This window comes from Pleurodeles waltl, chromosome 6 (genome assembly GCF_031143425.1).
Source record: "Pleurodeles waltl isolate 20211129_DDA chromosome 6, aPleWal1.hap1.20221129, whole genome shotgun sequence".
NCBI lineage: Eukaryota > Metazoa > Chordata > Amphibia > Caudata > Salamandridae > Pleurodeles > Pleurodeles waltl.
In genome coordinates, this window is record NC_090445.1 from 1,595,851,745 (window position 1) to 1,595,870,607 (window position 18,863).

General features: G+C 45.4%; 1 protein-coding gene across 1 annotated transcript; it reads left to right on the forward strand.

Annotated features, from left to right (window-relative positions):
• Window positions 1-8,260: 8,260 nt before the first annotated feature.
• On the forward strand, window positions 8,261-13,688 carry LOC138301197 (uncharacterized). The gene is made up of 2 exons (XM_069241430.1): window positions 8,261-12,386; window positions 12,671-13,688. Exon 1 carries the CDS (start codon window positions 8,645-8,647, stop codon window positions 9,578-9,580), a length of 936 nt encoding a protein of 311 aa, XP_069097531.1. The 5' UTR covers window positions 8,261-8,644; the 3' UTR covers window positions 9,581-12,386; window positions 12,671-13,688.
• The last annotated feature ends 5,175 nt before the right edge of the window (window positions 13,689-18,863 follow it).

The window sequence follows — 18,863 nt, forward strand, 5'->3', positions numbered from 1 at the left end:
ACTTTCTGATTCTAATCTCTGAAGTTCCTTTCTCACATTGTCCCTTACACTAAAGGGTATACTTCTAACTTTGCACATTACAGGTATTGCTCCTTTCTTAAGTACAATGCGATGCTTGTAGCCCTTAACACACCCAATTTTGTTGGAAAATACCTCAGGAAATTCATTCTTGAGATCTTCACCCTCCATACATACCTTCTGCACTTGAACTTGAGGGTTAGCATTAGGATTCAATATAATATTAAGTAATTTTTGATGAGGCCATCCCAAAATCGTGTCACCCACAACAGGAATATATATTTTTCCTTCAATTACGTTTCCCTTGAACGTGATCTTAGCCTCAAAGTACCCTCTTAACTCAATAGGTTTCCCACCATAACTAAACGGCATAACATCCGGAGGGAGAAGAGTCACATTGTTGACAAAGTATTTCAAATAATCTGACTCCGAAATCAGGGTTAACTTTGCGCCTGAATCCATCATCATGGAAACCTTGATCCCATTTACATCAACCTCATCAATGGGATAATCACAATTTACCCTGGCAATACAATTTACATCATTAACAACCTGTAACACAAACGACTTCTCTTCCTCTTCATCACTGCAAGCATACTCAATTTCATTCACTTTCACCATTTTCTTCTCACTTGACTTGCAACATCTAGCAAAATGCCCTCTTTTACCACATTTTTTACATAACATGTTAATTGCTGGACAATCCTTGCTATTGGCTAAGTGTGATGAAGAATTACACCTATAGCATAACAGTTTAGATTTGAGTGATCCAGTCGGTTTCTTTGTTGCCACCTTGGTTTCAACTAACTGGATATCCCTCAAGGCATTTTTAGATTTTCTTAAGTTTTCCATGCAAAGTTCAGAATGTTCAATTTGTTTTGCCACCATTATAACATCATCCAAATTTGGATCACCTTTGGACCACAAGGCTTCTCTAATCTTGTCGCTCTTACATTCCAGCATAAATTGGTCCCTAATGCGCTCCTCCAAAGTGTCACCAAATTTACATTGGGCAGCCAATTTACGCAAAGCAGTCACAAAATCCTCCACTGTCTCAGTTTCACTTTGCTTACATTTACCAAAGTAGTACCTTTGTAAAATAATGGACACTTTAGGGAGATAATGTCTATCCAACCTGAGCAAAGTTAATTCAAACTCATTCAAATTTGTGTCGCCTTCCGCTCCATCTGGTGAATCAATTACCGGTAAATTCTCCAAAATCTCCTGACCTTCTGCACCCAGACAATGTTGGAGAATAGAAGTTTTCCGTTCTGCAGATAAATTGCTGCCACAAACTCGAATGTATGTAAGAAAAACCTTTTTCCATTTACTCCATGGTATAGGTGGATCACCAGGTAAAGACAAGAAAAAGGGGGGCGGTGTTATATTCTGCATTCTCTCAGATATACTCTTATTTAAATGCAACCCTTTGAAATGTAAAACTGCCTTAAATGTTAATAATCATGTGTAACAAAGCAGAGCATATCAAAAGAATACATAGTTGAAAACAAAGAGGAAAAAAAACAATAGTCTTACAGCACTTGCTAGTGAGGTTGCTAAAGCTTGTGCGTTGCCTAGCAACAGAACCTTAATGCTGATATAGAAGCATTGGCCCAAAGCCAAGATAAATACCCAACTTTTCTTAAACCCAATGAAACAAGGTAATTATCAAGTTCAGCTGAACACTTCAAGACTCATGTTGGCAGGCATCCAAAGTAAATACCAAGCTCCGACAATCTTCTTAGAAGCACAGCAGCTCTAATAATTGTGAAATGTAAACATTGGCTGGGAGCCAAAACAACATCACATGGGTTAAATCCTTTCTTGATAGTTTCAGCTGAACACTCTTTTGTTGGTAGGCAGCCAAAATCAATACTGAGCTCCAATGGGTTAAATCCTTTCTTCCATAGTTTCAGCTGAACACTCTTTTGTTGGCAGGCAGCCAAAATCAATACCGAGCTCCAATGAGCTAATTCTGTTTGAAGCAGGGATAGCACAATGTGTTAAGCTTCAAAGTAAATATTGGCAGGTGGCCAAGATGAAATGAAACTCATCCGAATTCCTTCTCCTCCTCTGTCAATTAATAGGCGAAGGGCAGACGGCCTAAAGTAAACACAGATCCTTCAGTTCTAACGGCCTTATGAGAGGAAATCCCTTCAGCTTCAGCCGTTGCCTAGGAAACCAGCAATGTCGAACAGCATGAATATCTCTGGTTTAAAAGCTCAGATGAGAGCAGGTCCTGGAGTCAAAAAGTCACTCGTCGCCAAAATGAAGTAAATCCATAAGAAAAATACCAATTCAAAAAGTAGAACACTTGTTTATTTGTTCAAGTCCTGAATAATGAAAGACCCCAGCCGCTCCTGCTCAGCTCCTTCTTTAACTGCCTCCAATCCCCACATTCCAGGCAGTACCATTCTAAGAGCAGGGAGAGCAGGAAGATACCATTTCACATAACATAAATAAACGAAGCGTAAAGGGGCAAGATATAATTACCTGAACCTTGAATTACAATTTGCATACATAAATGTTTCCCCAACAAACAGAATACCACACCACCCTTCGTTTCAACAATTAGATGGGGTCCACTCCATTTGTCCTGGAGTGCTCTTGGGGCCACAGGCTCCAATACCCACACCTTCTGCCCTGGCTGGTACTGGACCAGAACAGCCTTCTGGTCATGCCATTGCTTCTGGAGCTCTTGGCTGGCCTGAAGGTTTTTACTGGCCTTTTTCATGTACTCAGCCATTCTGGATCTTAGGCCAAGTACATAGTCCACTATGTCCTGTTTGGGAGCTTTTAAAGGTTGTTCCCAACCCTCCTTCACAAGAGTGAGTGGACCTCTTACAGGGTGTCCAAAGAGGAGTTCAAAGGGGCTGAAGCCCAATCCTTTCTGGGGTACCTCCCTGCAAGCAAAAAGGAGGTAAGGTAATAGGACATCCCATCTCCTCCTGAGTTTCTCAGGGAGTCCCATTATCATACCTTTGAGAGTTTTATTAAACCTCTCTACCAGTCCATTAGTCTGTGGATGATAAGGAGTGGTGAACTTGTAGGTAACACCACAATCCTTCCACATTGCTTTCAAGTATGCAGGCATGAGGTTGCTACCCCTGTCTGATACAACCTCTTTAGGAAAACCCACCCTGGAAAAGAGTCCCAGGAGGGTCTTTGCCACTGCAGGAGCTTTAGTGGTCCTTAGAGGAATTTCTTCAGGATATCTTGTGGCATGGTCCACAACCACCAAGATAAACATATTGCCTGAAGCAGTAGGAGGGTCAAGGGGGGCCAACTATGCCAACCCCCACCCTTTCAAAGGGCACCCCAACCACAGGTAGTAGAACAAGGGGAGCCTTTGGAGTGCCACCAGTCTTGCCACTGGCTTGGCAGGTCACACAAGACTTGCAAAAATCTTTAGTGTCCTCTGACATCCTAGGCCAGTGAAACAGGGGGACAAGCCTTTCCCATGTTTTGATCTGGCCCAAATGCCCAGCCAAAGGAATATCATGTGCAAGGGTTAGGAGGAACTCTCTGTACTGCAGGGGAATGACCAATCTCCTGGCTGCTCCAGGTTGTCCTCCCAGTAAACTCTATGTGAGTCACTGACATCCCCATTTTGCTGCTTGACAGCTTGCTGTCTGAGACCCTCTAATGTGGGACAGGTTTGCTGTGCCACACTCAGCTCTTCCCTGGCAGGCCCCCCTCCACCCAAAAGCTCAGCAGTGTCTGCTGCCAGCTCATCTGGTGAAGGTTCTGCACAGGGAGGAAATTCTTCTTCCTCAGAAGGAGAATCATCTGTAGAGGGAGGGACAGTGGGTAGGGATTTACCCTTGCTACCCCTAGCTTTAGGAAGCACTTGGTCCATTGTTCCAGGATCCAAGTTACCCTGTCCTTTTTGCTTTTTGTCCGGAGCCCTTGTCAAAGCAAAAATGTGCCCAGGAATGCCCAGCATTGCTGCATGAGCCTCCAACTCCACTTCTGCCCAAGCTGATGTCTCTAAATGATTTCCTAGTAGACAGTCTACAGGTAAATCTGAGGCAACCACAACTTTCTTTGGACCAGAACCCCCCCCAGTTGAGATTCACAACAGCCATGGGGTGGCTAAGAGTGTTGTTATGAGCGTCTGTCACTTGGTACTGCTGACCAAGTAGGTGTTGTTCAGGGTGGACCAGTTTCTCTATGACCATAGTAAGACTGGCACCTGTGTCCCTGTAGGCCTGAACCTCAACACCATTTATTAGGGGAAGTTGCTTGTACGTATCCATATTAAGGGGACAAGCAACCAAGATTACCAAATCAATGGCACCTTCAGAGACTAAAACAGCCTCTGTGGTCTCCCTAACAAGACCAACCCCAACTACATTGTCAGTAGTGAGCCCAGCTACACCCTTGGATTGGCTATTTGTAGGTTTGCTCCCACCACCACTGCTATTACTAGGGGCACTAGAATTTTCAGCAGGGGTTGTGGTAGTGGGAGGTTTGGTGTTTTTCTTTGGACAACTGGAGTCAGTTGACCAATGGCCTTTGACTTTACACAAATAACACCAACGCTTTTTAGGTTGATTATTGGAAGAGGATTTGGACCCACCACCCCCACCAGAGGATGTTTGTGGGCCTGATGAAGACTCAATTTTACTTTTGTCCCCACCCTTGTCAGAAGACTTACCATCCTTCTTCTTGCCATCCTTGTCACCCCCTGTATGAACCTTTCTGTTCACTCTTGTTCTGACCCATTTGTCTGCCTTCTTTCCCAATTCTTGGGGAGAGGTCAGATCTGAGTCCACTAGATATTGGTGTAACAAGTCAGACACACAGTTATTCAGAATATGCTCTCTCAGAATAAGATTATACAGGCTTTCATAGTCAGATACTCTACTGCCATGTAACCACCCCTCCAAGGCCTTCACTGAACAGCCCACAAAGTCTGTCCAGTCTTGAGAAGACTCTTTTCTGGTGTCTCTGAACTTAATCCTGTATTGTTCAGTGGTTAAGCCAAATCCATCCAAGAGTGCATCCTTCAAACAAATTGTTACTTCACTTTCTCTAACAGTAAGGAGCCTATCCCTACCTTTTCCAGTGAACGGTAGCCATAATATAGCAGCCCACTGCCTTTGAGGGACCCCCCTGTAGCATACATGCCCTCTCAAGTGCAGCAAACCACTTGTTGATGTCATCCCCCTCCTTGTAAGGGGGGACTATCTTGTGCAGATTCCTGGAATCATGCTCTCTAACAGGATTACTATCAGGAAAACTGCTGCTGCCACCATGGGGTCCAAACCCCAATCTCTGTCTTTCCATCTCCAGGTCTAGGGATTCCCTATCTAAGGCCAGCTGTTGCTGTTTAAGCTTCAGTCTGGTCTCTTCAACCCTCAACATTTTAGTTCCCTTTCTAACAAGTTATCCTCAGGGTGGGTGGATTGGGAATGCTTTGACACAGATGACACATTGGAAACAACAGAGGGGGGTCTGTCCCTAACTGACTGAACCCTAGCAACCTGGCCTTTAGTAACAAAGGATGCCCTACTGTGATGGGAACCTCCATTACTACCAACATTACTGGGTGTCCTGCTAGAGGGCAGATCCTGTTCAGAACCCTCCCCACCTTCCTCAAAGTGCTCCCCTGAGTCAGAATGGGAACCTTCTATTAACCTCTCATCTGATGTGCCTGCTTGGGACTCATCATTTACAATAAGCATGTTAAACAGAAACTCTTTTGTAGGGTTCTTTCCTATCACTAAGCCTCTATCTAAGCAGAGACTCCTTAGGCTCTTGTAATTCAAATTGTCATAAGTTGTATTGACCATTTTAAGAGCTGAATCTACCACAGACATGATAGCAAACGGTTTAGAGACAGTGAGAAGGAAGAAAAAGTTTCAGAACTTTTTAAAGAACAGAGAAAAAACTTTTTCTAACTTTTAGAAAACATTTAGAAGTTTTAGAAAACTTTACAGAACTTTGTAAAATGTTTGAGAGAAGAAAAGCAAACCTTTTTGGTTAAGTGTACATCCAATGAACTGTTTTGTGTATGATTCTCTTATGAAAAGTACACAATGACAAAGTGGTAAGTAGTTACAAGTACTTATCCCACCGCTGCACAACCTATGTAGGAGGCTGGCCTCGCTTGTAGTGGGTACCAGAGGTACTTACAACTTGTGCAAGGTCCAGTTATCCCTTATTAGTGTAGAAGAGGTGTTTCTAGCAGCTTAGGCTGATAGAAGGTAGCTATGGCAAAGCAGCTTAGGCTGAACTAGGAGACATGTAAAGCTCCTACTATACCACTTGTATCATATGCACAATATCATAAGAAAACACAATACACAGAGTTACTAAAAATAAATGTACTTTATTTTTATGACAATATGCCAAAAGTATCTCAGTGAGTACCCTCAGTAAGAGGATAAGTTATATACACAAGTTATATGTACACAAACCAAAATTAGGTAAGTAATAGCAAGAAAAGTAATGCAAACAGTGTAGAATTACAATAGATTGTAATAGGAGCACATAGGTTTAGGGGCAACACAAACCATATACTCCAAAAGTGGAATGCGAATCACGAATGGACCCCTAACCTATGTGAGCTTGTAGAGGGTCACTGGGATTGTAAGAAAACAGTGAGGGTTAGAAAAATAGCCCACCCCAAGACCCTGAAAAGTAGGAGTAAAGTACACCTACTACCCCCAGAGAGCACAGAAGTCGTGATAGGGGGATTCTGCAGGAAGAACAAACACCAGCAATGCAACAACAGTGGATTTCCGGACCTGAGTACCTGTAAGACAAGGGGACCAAGTCCAATAGTCGCGACAGTGTGGAGAGTGGGCAGGAGCCCAGGAAATGCCAGCTGAAGATGCAAGGAAGCTGCCACCAGTTGGAAGAAGCTTGGAGTTCTGCAAGAAAGAAGAGGACTAGGGACTTCTCCTTTGGAAGACTGATGTCCCACATCGCGATGAAGCTTCCAGTGGTGTTCCCACGCAGAAAGACCGCAAACAAGCCTTGCTAGCTGCAAGGGTCGCAGTAGAGGTTTTTGGGTGCTGCTGTGGCCCAGGTGGGACCAGGATGTTGCCAATTGGAGGAGGAGACAGAGGGGGCGCCCAGCAACTCAGGGAGCCCTCACAGAAGCAGGCAGCACCTGCAGAAGTACCCCAACTGTTACGACTCTGTCGTCCTATTTCCAGGGGGCGCTGTACGGGGACTGTCGAAAGCCTGGGAATCACCTTGAACACTTATCTAAAGTCCCTTGCTGACTCCTGTTTGTTTCTCTTTTCTCCATGGTACACTTGTGTGGTACCACATTTGCTTCCTGGGACTGCAAATCCCATAATGCACAGCCTGGTAGTCAGGAAAGCCTGGATTCTGTTTCCCATTGTTTTCAATGGGAGAAGTCCAGTTGCTCCTTTTCACTGGATCCTCTACTCCAGGACTTGCAAGTGTCTGAAACTACACACACCTGAGACCTCTCCTGTGCAGCCCAGCTTGGAACTGCTTATAAGCAGCCATTTCCTCAAGATCCCCGTCGTGCATTGGACTTCGATTCCTTTGTGTTGCAGACCCTTTGTTGGATGGTGTTCCAGTTTTGTTCCTGTTCTGTTTCAGCTTGATCCTGTTTCTCTGCCCTGCTCCTAATTGTTCCAGCCAGAGTCTGCTCCCTATCTCTTAGCCTTGTACCTGTTTGTTTCTTCCAGAGCCTGCTCCCTGTTTCTCTGCCCTGCTCCTGCCTTGTTTCAGCCTGAACCTGCTCTCTGTTTCCCAGTCCTGTTTACTACTCATTCCTACTCCCTGTATTCCAGTCCTGTCCTTGCCTGTTCCAGACAGAGCCTGCTCTCAGTTTTCCAGTCCTATCTCTGTTTGTTCCAGCCAGAAGTTTTCACCCTGTTTTCAAGTCCTAGTCCTGCCTTTACTTCAGCCTGAGCCTGTTCCCAGTTCTTGCCTCTGCCTCTTTGTTTGTTCCCTTCTGTTTCTGTTTCTTCTTGGTTCTTTGTGTCTGGTAAGTGTTCTGTCAGTCTTCACCAGTGTATAAGTGTCCTCCTTTGTACTGGGGTTGGCTCCTAGTTTCCAGGAGGCAATTCCAGCCCCCATCGTTGTCTAGTGTTATACGTTGTCTTTCGTGTCTAACAGTGACAGTGTGCTATTGCTGTTTTCTCAGGAATCGCCACTGTGTTTCCAGCTGGACCCACAAGAGCGTGTCCTGTGTATGTAAGTACTATCCTTGTATGTGCTCTAGGGTCCAGAGACAGAATCACTTCTGCTGCCTCCTTTCTATGGGGCTGGCAGGGTGACTATCTGTAAGAGCAAACTGCACAGAGGCATTGAGATTCCCTGTCACTGTGGGAGGTTCTGCGCCTTACTCTGTGTACAACCCCAGCGTGTTTGTCCACTAGTAATCCGTTTCTATTTGTTCACACAAGGGTTGCTCTGCTTTTACTTTCCTGTTTCCTGTGTCTGCCCATAGCTGTCCTTTCCGTGTATGCCTTTAGCTGCTCTTCTGCCCCAGTACACTACCTCTTTAGGGTATTCGGTGACCTCAAGGGGTGTCCCAACCAGAGTCCTGATCAGACCCGCCCGAAACCGTGACAGAATACACGACCCATAAATGTAAAGCTCCCCAGGCAGTAAAGGCACACACAGACCTAAAATGCTTTCCTGTCATGTTAAGACACCCCTTTCTAAACCTAGACGTTCTCTGAAGACCTCTAAAAAAGGCCTTAGTTTAAAGGATAGACTTGTTAAAGAAAATCAAAGATTGCAAATGCAGTACTACATTGCGTGGCTTGCTGATCCTTCAATGTTCAACTATTATAATATCTGTGATTATGATCCCCAATCACTGTCTGTAGAAGAATTACAAAGTAATAATGAGTTTTTGGAGGTTCTATTACCTCAAACAGGGGAGAATGTTCCTAACAGTGAAAGTGCTTTTGCTACTTCTACACAAGACATTTACTCTCAAGAAAACCTGGTTAATTCCTTGCCTCATGCTAGTGCATCCCAAAGTCACTTCCAGGACTCTGTCAAAACAAAGAACCCTGGCACTGTTCAAGAAGCCACACTAGGGATTCCCTTGTTTTCTGTTGAGTGCTTCAGCCCATCTAGGCCAGTTTCTCAGAATTCAAAGTGCAGTGCTGACTCTTATAAAGACCTATCAGTCCCTCAGAGTTTTCAAGTCAGCAGGCTAGACCCTGTATCTAAGGGATCAGTAAAAACTCTGGGATTCCTTAGTTCAACTCAAAAGGCTTGTGCTCTTCCCAAACTGGATGATAATACACCATTCTCAATCCCTAAAAGCTCTGCTAAACCCTTTTCTATTCTGAGTGGGTTTGATAACAATATGGACATACACAAACTAAAAGAGCTGTTTTGGCAGATTACAAGGCAGATATTGGACTTCTATGATGAATATGTTGTAACATACACAAGAAATCGCGCACGTGGGCTCTTTTCATCAATGCATATTTCACTGTTGCCAGAACCAGACATTCTGTTTATCTGTAAGGTAGAAGAAGTAACAGAGCAGCTGATGGAAACTACTGCAAGGCAATTTGAAAACCTGAAAAAAGAAAATGATCACTAGCTTTGGCTTAAAGAACAGTATGTTACTTTGTGTGCCTCTCCAAAGACTTCTATAGAGCAGATTGTCCCTTCTATTAATGACAGTCAAAAGACAGCTCCAGTTATAAATATATCAGCCTCTTCTTCAGACTCTCTCTCAGCCTGTAGTTCTCCAGTGAAAATTCCTGTACAGGTGACTGAATCTCTGACATCTCTGAGAGATTTGACACCTCTTGATTCAAAGGATGGATCAGAGTCTTCAGAAGGAAGTGTCTCAGCCCCTCTATCAGAACAAATAAAGCCAAAGGAAGAAGAGAGTTCTAATGCAGACTCCAATAGCTGCACCTTAAGAAACCAAGATATGACTTTACTGGAGATTAATGGCAAGTTGTGCAACAGTGTTGAAGAATCTCAATCTCGTGATCGACAGTGGTTCCTGCCTTGCTGTGAATAAACCGTGAAGAAATACCTGCAATTACTAAGAATGTAATGGACTTCTCAGAAAGTTTAAAAATCTCTTCTGTGTCAAAGCAAACCGTGGAGATTTCAGACAAGGAAGAAAGCCAGCAATCTGAAACTGAACAGCCTGCCATAAGAAATGAGAGCCTTCTCCTAGAACAGGACACAGTTGCAGCCTCAACCACTGATTCTGACTTGCTGTTCCCTGCCACTGCGTTGCCAGTTTCCAGCTCAACGGTTAGTGAAGAACAGATCTCTGATCTACCGGTATCTGATTTTGATGTAAAATCAGCCACACCAATGCCACCTGCTATGTCTCTGAAATTAAAGACTCCTGAAAAACACCAATCTGAAACCAAAGCTCAAGTACTGAAAGATGTAATATGTCCCACTAAAACTAAAGACTTGAATTTGAATCTTGTATTCGAAGATCTTATGATAAGTACTGTTCTTAGTGTTTTATTGCAAGAAACCATCATCAATTCAAAGGCTAAAGCTGAAAATTTAGATAACAATGTAGAGGCGATTTCTGAAGAGACTCCAGTTGTATTTCAATCCAAAGAACAACCTTTCAGTGTTAACAGAGTTGAAGATCAACTACCTGTAGTAGAAACGCTTTGCAAAGAAACCATTTCTGATACCACGAATACACCACAGGGCACTTGCAAGAAGAAATCTCAGTCTTGTCTGAAGATCACCCTAAAGAATTAGCTTGTAGAACTTCTACATTTTCAGATGTTAATCCAGTTTCTAAAGACTTGAAAACTATTGTTGTTCCTGAATTTGATACTCTGAAGTCATCCAAGACTAAATAAATTCTGACTTTTTCATTTTTACTTTGAGAACACCAGTTACCCATGTCTCTCAAGTCTCTATGCTTTGCAAGCCTCAGACCACAATCAATGTAAATACTGCTGCAGAAACAGACAAATTCTGCTTGTCAGAAGGCGTTACAGACCTGACAGTTACTAATACGCCAATTATCTCCTCCAAAGAAGAAATTATTGAACAGGAAACTAATGTCATAAAGAATACCGCCCATAATGCCATTCCAGATCTCCTTGCTCCTGAATCCACTTCACCAGAAACCAACTCCATGCACTCCTCCCATATCAATCGAACAATAGAGAGGAAAGACATCGGAGCCCATATGGGTATTAATACATGCTTTGCTCATTGGAAGTTTCACCTATTGCAGGACTGTAAACTTATCCACCAAGGTTGGTGTTGGATTTTCTTGCTGTGGCTTTTCCTCTTCAATTTTTTTCAGCCCAAGGATTGCCTTCTCTTCTTGAGCAGACTGGTGGGAGGGGGTATACTGTTACGACTCTGTCGTCCCATTTCCAGGGGGCGCTGTACGGGGACTGTCGGAAGCCTGGGAATCACCCTGAACAGTTATCTAAAGTCCCTTGCTGAGTCCTGTTTGTTTCTCTTTTCTCCATGGTACACTTGTGTGGTACCACATTTGCTTCCTGGGACTGCAAATCCCATAATGCACAGCCTGGTAGTCAGGAAAGCCCGGATTCTGTTTCCCATTGTTTCCAATGGGAGAAGTCCAGTTGCTCCTTTTCACTGGATCCTCTCCTCCAGGACTTGCAAGTGTCTGAAACTACACACACCTGAGACCTCTCCTGTGCAGCCCAGCTTGGAACTGCTTATAAGCAGCCATTTCCTCAAGATCCCCGTCGTGCATTGGACTTCGATTCCTTTGTGTTGCAGACCCTTTGTCGGATGGTGTTCCAGTTTTGTTCCTGTTCTGTTTCAGCTTGATCCTGTTTCCTGTTTCTCTGCCCTGCTCCTGATTGTTCCAGCCATAGTCTGCTCCCTATCTCTTAGCCTTGTACCGGTTTGTTTCTTCCAGAGCCTGCTCCCTGTTTCTCTGCTCTGCTCCTGCCTTGTTTCAGCCTGAACCTGCTCTCTGTTTCCCAGTCCTGTTTACTACTCATTACTACTACCTGTATTCCAGTCCTGTCCTTGCCTGTTCCAGCCAGAGCCAGTCAGTTTTCCAGTCCTATCTCTGTTTGTTCCAGCCAGAAGTTTTCACCCTGTTTTCAAGTCCTAGTTCTGCCTTTACTTCAGCCTGAGCCTGTTCCCAGTTCTTGCCTCTGCCTCTTTGTTTGTTCCCTTCTTTTTCTGTTTCTTCTTGGTTCTTTGTGTCTGGTAAGTGTTCTGTCATTCTTCACCAGTGTATAAGTGTCCTCCTTTGTACTGGGGTTGGCTCCTGGTTTCCAGGAGGCAATTCCAGCCCCCATCATTGTCTAGTGTTATACTTTGTCTTTCGTGTCTAACAGTGACAGTGTGCTATTGCTGTTTTCTCAGGAATCGACACTGTGTTTCCAGCTGGACCCACAAGAGCGTGTCCTGTGTATGTAAGTACTGAGAGAGCGTAGTCTAAATATTACATATTATAGATGTGAAATGCTTATGTTTAACAATGCTGAATTAATAATATTATTCATTGAAATGTATTCATAAACGTGGAGAATTGTTCACCTGTGTAAACTAATGTCAACTAGAAGAAATAATCATTTAAAACTGAGCACATTAACACGTATAAAACTGCATTCATTAGAACTCGTATATCTTAAGTTAGCGTGAGTCGAGAACTAGCTGTGTAACTTTCATATTAAAGCGTATTTTTCTGTTTCTCCAGTGTGCTGACTTGCAAAAGACCATGACCGAGCGATTGTTCTTTTTCCTTACTTATTTGCAACAATACCAAACTCTCTCATCCGCATGCTAGTAGCTTTATTATAAAATGTATAAGCTTTGCAACAAACATGGACACTTTCAAGGACAATAAAGCGAGGAGAAGAGAACTCTTGACCCGAAGTGTGTGCCAAGGAAATGAAGTAACCCCGGATATGCCACCTACGAAAAACATCAATTATGAAGACCAATTAGGATTTAGAGAAATATCGTGAAATGACAAATGCATTACTTAATGTATAATTTGATTGGTTACCAATAGTGGGGTGTAGCGACTGACCAATAGAATTTTGGGGGAATGTATTTTGGGAAAAGGGCTAAAAACCCATCACACAAGAGACAAAGCGCATTAGGTAGGGAATGATATCAATTGCATCCAGAAACTCTGTCACTCTATTTGGTGATTTGAGACTTAGACAATAATCCTTGATCATAGACTGCCCCATTACACTTTCCTCCTTAAGGGGAGAGTGTCCCTTGCCTTTACTTAGATAGACTGACGGTGATCTAACTGATGTCCTGAAGACGAAGACTGATCCTGTATGCTGACCTATCTCGAGGAGGGTAATTATATTGCTAATGAAATCTATTTTGCCTTTTCTTTCTAGGTACCAACTGCTGTATGTTTTGATTAGAGATCTTAGTTAGATGTTTTCCAAATTGATGTTCTAAATAGTTTTGCATGAAGCCCCACATGCTAATGCTAATTCGAGGTTAGATGAGGTATTCATTAGACTGACGGAACTGACGTGACTGACGTGGTGCTATGCTGAACTAAGACCTTTAGGAGGTATCATGTATCGCGATCTGTTCTTAGTTGCATGATTACCTTATGTTCCTGATCTTTGCATTATTGAAAGCTCATTATAGTTGTCACCTTGTGATTATGTTCATATGCTTCTTGGTTTTGAGATTAATACATTTGCTATTAGATTGTAATCAATAGGGAATAAAATTCACAAAATCTCCATTAAGGTGTGGTTATTCGTGACTGAAAGGTCATGATTGTGCCGAAGGTTTATTAATGACTAAAGTGAAATATATTTTGGTGTTAACTGTTGACAATGTTATTGACATATTGATTGACTTATTGATTAGTTATCTCGTCTTACGGAGTCTCACCACTGGGTCCAAAGATTCATCGGCCTAAAACGAGTCCTGATGTGTATAAATTAACATAGACGGACGCGTTAACAGTACTATCCTTGTATGTGCTCTAGGGTCCAGAGACAGAATCACTTCTGCTGCCTCCTTTCTATGGGGCTGGCAGGGTGACTATCTGTAAGAGCAAACTGCACAGAGGCATTGAGATTCCCTGTCACTGTGGGAGGTTCTGCGCCTTACTCTGTGTACAACCCCAGCGTGTTTGTCCACTAGTAATCCGTTTCTTTTTGTTCACACAAGGCTTGCTCTGCTTTTAGTTTCCTGTGTCTGTCCATAGCTGTCCTTCCCGTGTATGCTTTTAGCTGCTCTTCTGCCCCAGTACACTACCTCTTTAGGATATTCGGTGACCTCAAGGGGTGTCCCAACCAGAGTCCTGATCAGACCCGCCCGAAAACCGTGACACCAACAGGCACTTAAAAGAAAAGTGAACCGGAGTCCACGCGAAGTCACAAAAGGGAGTTCCACGATGCCGGAGGACAACTCAGAAGGTGGTGCACTGCAGGAAGGAGTGCCGGGGACCCAGACTTGGCTGTGCACAAAGGAAATCCTGGAAGAGTGCACAGGAGCCGGAGCAGATGCAAATCACACGATACACAGCTTTGCAGTCTAGCGTGGGGAGGCAAGGACTTACCTCCACCAAACTTGGACTGAAGAGTCACTGGTTTGTGGGAGTCACTTGGACAGAGTTGCTGTGTTCCAGCGACCACGCTCGTCAGGATGAGAGGGGACCCAGAGGACCAGTGTTGCAGTCTTTTGGTGCCTGCGTTAGCAGGGGGAAGATTCAGTCGACCCACAGGAGATTTCTTCGGAGCTTCTGGTGCAGGGTGAAGGCAGGCTACCCCCAGAGCATGCACCACCAGGAAACAGTCAAGAAAGCCGGCAGGATTAGGCGCTACAATGTTGCTGGTAGTCGTCTCGCTACTTTTTTGAGGTTTTGCAGGCGTCCTGAGCAGTCAGCGGTCGATCCTTTGGTAGAAGGTGAAGAGGGAGATGCAGAGGAACTCTGGTGAGCTCTTTCATTCGTTATCTGAAGAATTCCCCAAAGCAGAGACCCTAAATAGCCAGAAAAGGAGGTTTGGCTACCAGGTTAGGAGGATTGGCTACCAAGAGAGGTAAGAGCCTATCAGAAGGAGCCTCTGACATCACCTGCTGGCACTGGCCACTCAGAGCAGTCCAGTGTGCCCCAAACACCTCTGTTTCCAAGATGGCAGCGGTCTGGGACACACTGGAGGAGCTCTGGGCACCTCCCCTGGGAGGTACTGGTCAGGGGAGTGGTCACTCCCCTTTCCTTTGTCCAGTTTCGCGCCAGGGCTGGGGGATCCCTGAACCGGTGTAGACTGGCTTATGCAGAGCTGGGCACCATCTGTGCCCATCAAAGCATTTCCAGAGGCTGGGGGAGGCTACTCCTCCCCAGCCCTTCACACCTATTTCCAAAGGGAGAGGGTGTAACACCCTCTCTCAGAGGAAATCCTTTGTTCTGCCTTCCTGGGCCAGGGCTGCCTGGACCCCAGGAGGGCAGAAACCTGTCTGAGGGGTTGGCGGCAGCAGCTGCAGTGGAGACCCCGGAAAGGCAGTTTGGCAGTACCCGGGTACTGTGCTAGAGACCCGGGGGATCATGGAATTGTCTCCCCAATACCACAATGGTATTGGGGTGACAATTCCATGATGTTAGACATGTTACATGACCATGTTCGGAGTTACCATTGTGACGCTATACATAGGTAGTGACCTATCTATAGTGCACATGTGTAATGGTGTCCCCGCACTCACAAAGTCCGGGGAATTTGCCCTGAATGATGTGGGGGCACCTTGGCTAGTGCCAGGGTGCCCACACACTAAGTAACTTTGCACCCAACCTTCACCAGGGGAAGGTTAGACATATAGGTGACTTATAAGTTACTTAAGTGCAGTGGTAAATGGCTGTGAAATAACATGGACGTTATTTCACTCAGGCTGCAGTGGCAGGCCTGTGTAAGAATTGTCAGAGCTCCCTATGGGTGGCAAAAGAAATGCTGCAGACCATAGGGATCTCCTGGAACCCCAATACCCTGGGTACCTCAGTACCATATACAAGGGAATTATATGGGTGTACCAGTATGCCAATGTGAATTGGTAAATGTAGTCACTAGCCTGTTAGTGACAAATTTGGAAAGCAGAGAGAGCATAACCACTGAGGTTCTGGTTAGCAGAGCCTCAGTGAGGCAGTTAGGCATCACACAGGGAATACATAGAGGGCGCATACTTATGAGCACTGTGGCCCTGCCTGGCAGGGTCCCAGTGACACATAGACTAAAACAACATATATACAGTGAAATATGGGGGTAACATGCCAGGCAAGGTGGTACTTTCCTACAGGCACACACTCCGCAAACTCCGGAAGATCTTCAGATGGATCCCAGCAGACAGTCAACCACCCCTTAGTCACAAGCAGGCTTGACTACGGCAATGCCCTCTACGCCGGCATCTCAACTAGGAACATCAAAAACTTCAACTCATCCAGAACACCGCTGCCAGACTCATTCTGGACCTCCCTCACCGAGAACACATCTCCAAGCACCTGAGGACTCTCCACTGGCTACGGGTCGAGAAGCGAATCCCCTTCAAGCTTCTCACCCACATGTACAAGGCCATACACAACGCAGGACCAGCCTACCTGAACCACTGCGTCTCCTTCCACACCACCGCCAGATCTCTCCACTGTGCCCAGATGGCCCTGGCCACCGTCCCTCGCATCCGCAAAATCACTGCCGGAGGACGATCTTACCTACTCTGCAGCAAAGAACTGTAACAACCTCCCCCTGCACCTCAGACAAAGCCTTTCGCTTACCATCTTCAGGAAGAACTTCAAGACGTGGCTCTTCAGGTGAGGCCCTTCCCCTCCTCCCCCAGCACCTTGAGACCCTCAACGGTGAGTAGCCACACTTTACAAATACTGAGTGATTGATTGATTGCTTTAGTCATTTGGTACTGCCATCTTGGATATGACGGTACATTCACCATTCTAACCTGCTGTTTAAATTTAGCAAATTAAGGCTGCCTGGTGACTTCAATATTGGAGTCTATCATCCAAATGCTCTCTAGCTAAAGCTATATTGCTTAGTCTCTCTTGGTTTTGTGAAACATGGGAGGTGGCTTGTGCATGTAGGAAGCACACCCTTAATTGGGTTTGTACAGTGGCTGCCTTAAATGAGACAGTGACTTCCCACAAAGGTATCGTTCCAAAGAGTTTGGGTAAATGTCATTACCCTGGTATACCTATGTGAGGGCAGATAAGTAGCCAGTGCCACTCTTCACTTGGTGAGGTAGGCAAGGATAAACTTGAAGGCAAATCAAAACAAGACAAAGGGGGAGGAGTTAGGAAGGGGACTCTGGGGAATTGAACCAACAACTGTTTGAGAGAGGTTAAACCTAGATATTTGAGGTTGCAATCAGTATACACTTAGCCCCTCATTACAACCCTGGCGGTCAGTGTTAAAGCGGCGGTAATACCGACAACACGCCGGTGGAAACAAAATAGAATCACAAACTTAACGGAAACCGCCAACATAGACAGCCACTTTAGCACTCCGAATGCCACGGCGGTACAAACAAACAGCACGGCTGTCACCGCCAATAGACAGGCGGAAGACAATGTACCGCCCACACTATTATGAGAGGCCAATCCGCCACCTTTTCTGGGGCGGAACCAATGCGAACAAAAACACGGCGGAAACAGGACTTGGAAGGGAAAACACTCACCTCTCCACACCCCACGAGGAACCAGGACGCCATGGAGCCAGAACTCCAAATACTCCCTGCGATGGTATTCCTGTTCCTCTATCAGGAGCAACAAAGACGGCGGCGATGACCACGGTGAGTACTGCACCTACAACACAGGGGAGGGAAAAGAGAGTGACACACACACGCAACACCCCCACCCCAACCCACAACAACATACACACAAATACATGCTGCAACATTACATTAACACTCCCCACCCCCTTTTCAAGAACGCAAGGACAAAAGGAAATGAGTTGAACGATTGTAATCATGAAAAAAACAGTAGTCAAAACTCGAAATACAGTATATACAATTATGTACACCAACTACACAAGTCCGGATAGTGCACCAATAATTGTCCGTGGACCACTGGGCCCAAAATGCATGGGCGAGGCCCACACTCGATACCAGACATCAAACGGAGAGAACACTGCAGGGGCATCAGATCAAAATGAAACAGGTACCTCAGGGGGAAGGGAAGGGTGGGGCACCTCAGCCGGATGAGTGCACGACGCCACTGCTCCATGAGGGGACTCCATGCCCACTGCTGTATCCATGGGAGTGCAAAGCCACAGTCTCTCAAGTCCCTCCAGTGGGTGGTTTGCCCACTGCATTATCCTGGGGAGTGCAAAGCTACAGTCTCTCAAGTCTCTCCAGTGGGTGGTTTGCCCACTGCATTATCCTGGGGAGTACAAAGCCATAGTCTCTCAAGTCTCTCCAGTGGGTGGGTTGTCCACTGCATTACCCTGGGGAGTGCAAAGCCACAGTCTCTCAAGTCTCTCCAGTGTGTGGGTTGCCCATTGCATTATCCTAGGGAGTGCAAACACAGTCTCTCAAGTGGATAACAGTCTCCACTGGTTCTGGAGGGGGCTTTGTGCCCAGAGTGCTTCATCCTGCCAAGGACAGAGGTAGTGGATGTGATACTCCACTGGTTCTGGAGGGGGCTTTGTGCCCAGAGTTCTTCATCCTGCCAGGACAGAGGTAGTGGATGCCTTTCTCCACTGGTTCTGGAGGGAGCTTTGTGCCCAGAGTGCTTCATCCTGCCAAGGACAGAGGTAGTGGATGTGATACTCCACTGGTTCTGGAGGGGGCTTTGTGCCCAGAGTGCTTCATCCTGCCAAGGACAGAGTTAGTGGATGTGATACTCCACTGGTTCTGGAGGGGGCTTTGTGCCCAGAGTGCTTCATCCTGCCAGGACAGAGGTAGTGGATGCC

What these genes read in the sequence shown, in the direction of transcription:
- LOC138301197 (XM_069241430.1), top strand. Translation starts at nt 8,645, where the DNA reads ATGCTTTCCTGTCATGTTAAGACACCCCTTTCTAAACCTAGACGTTCT.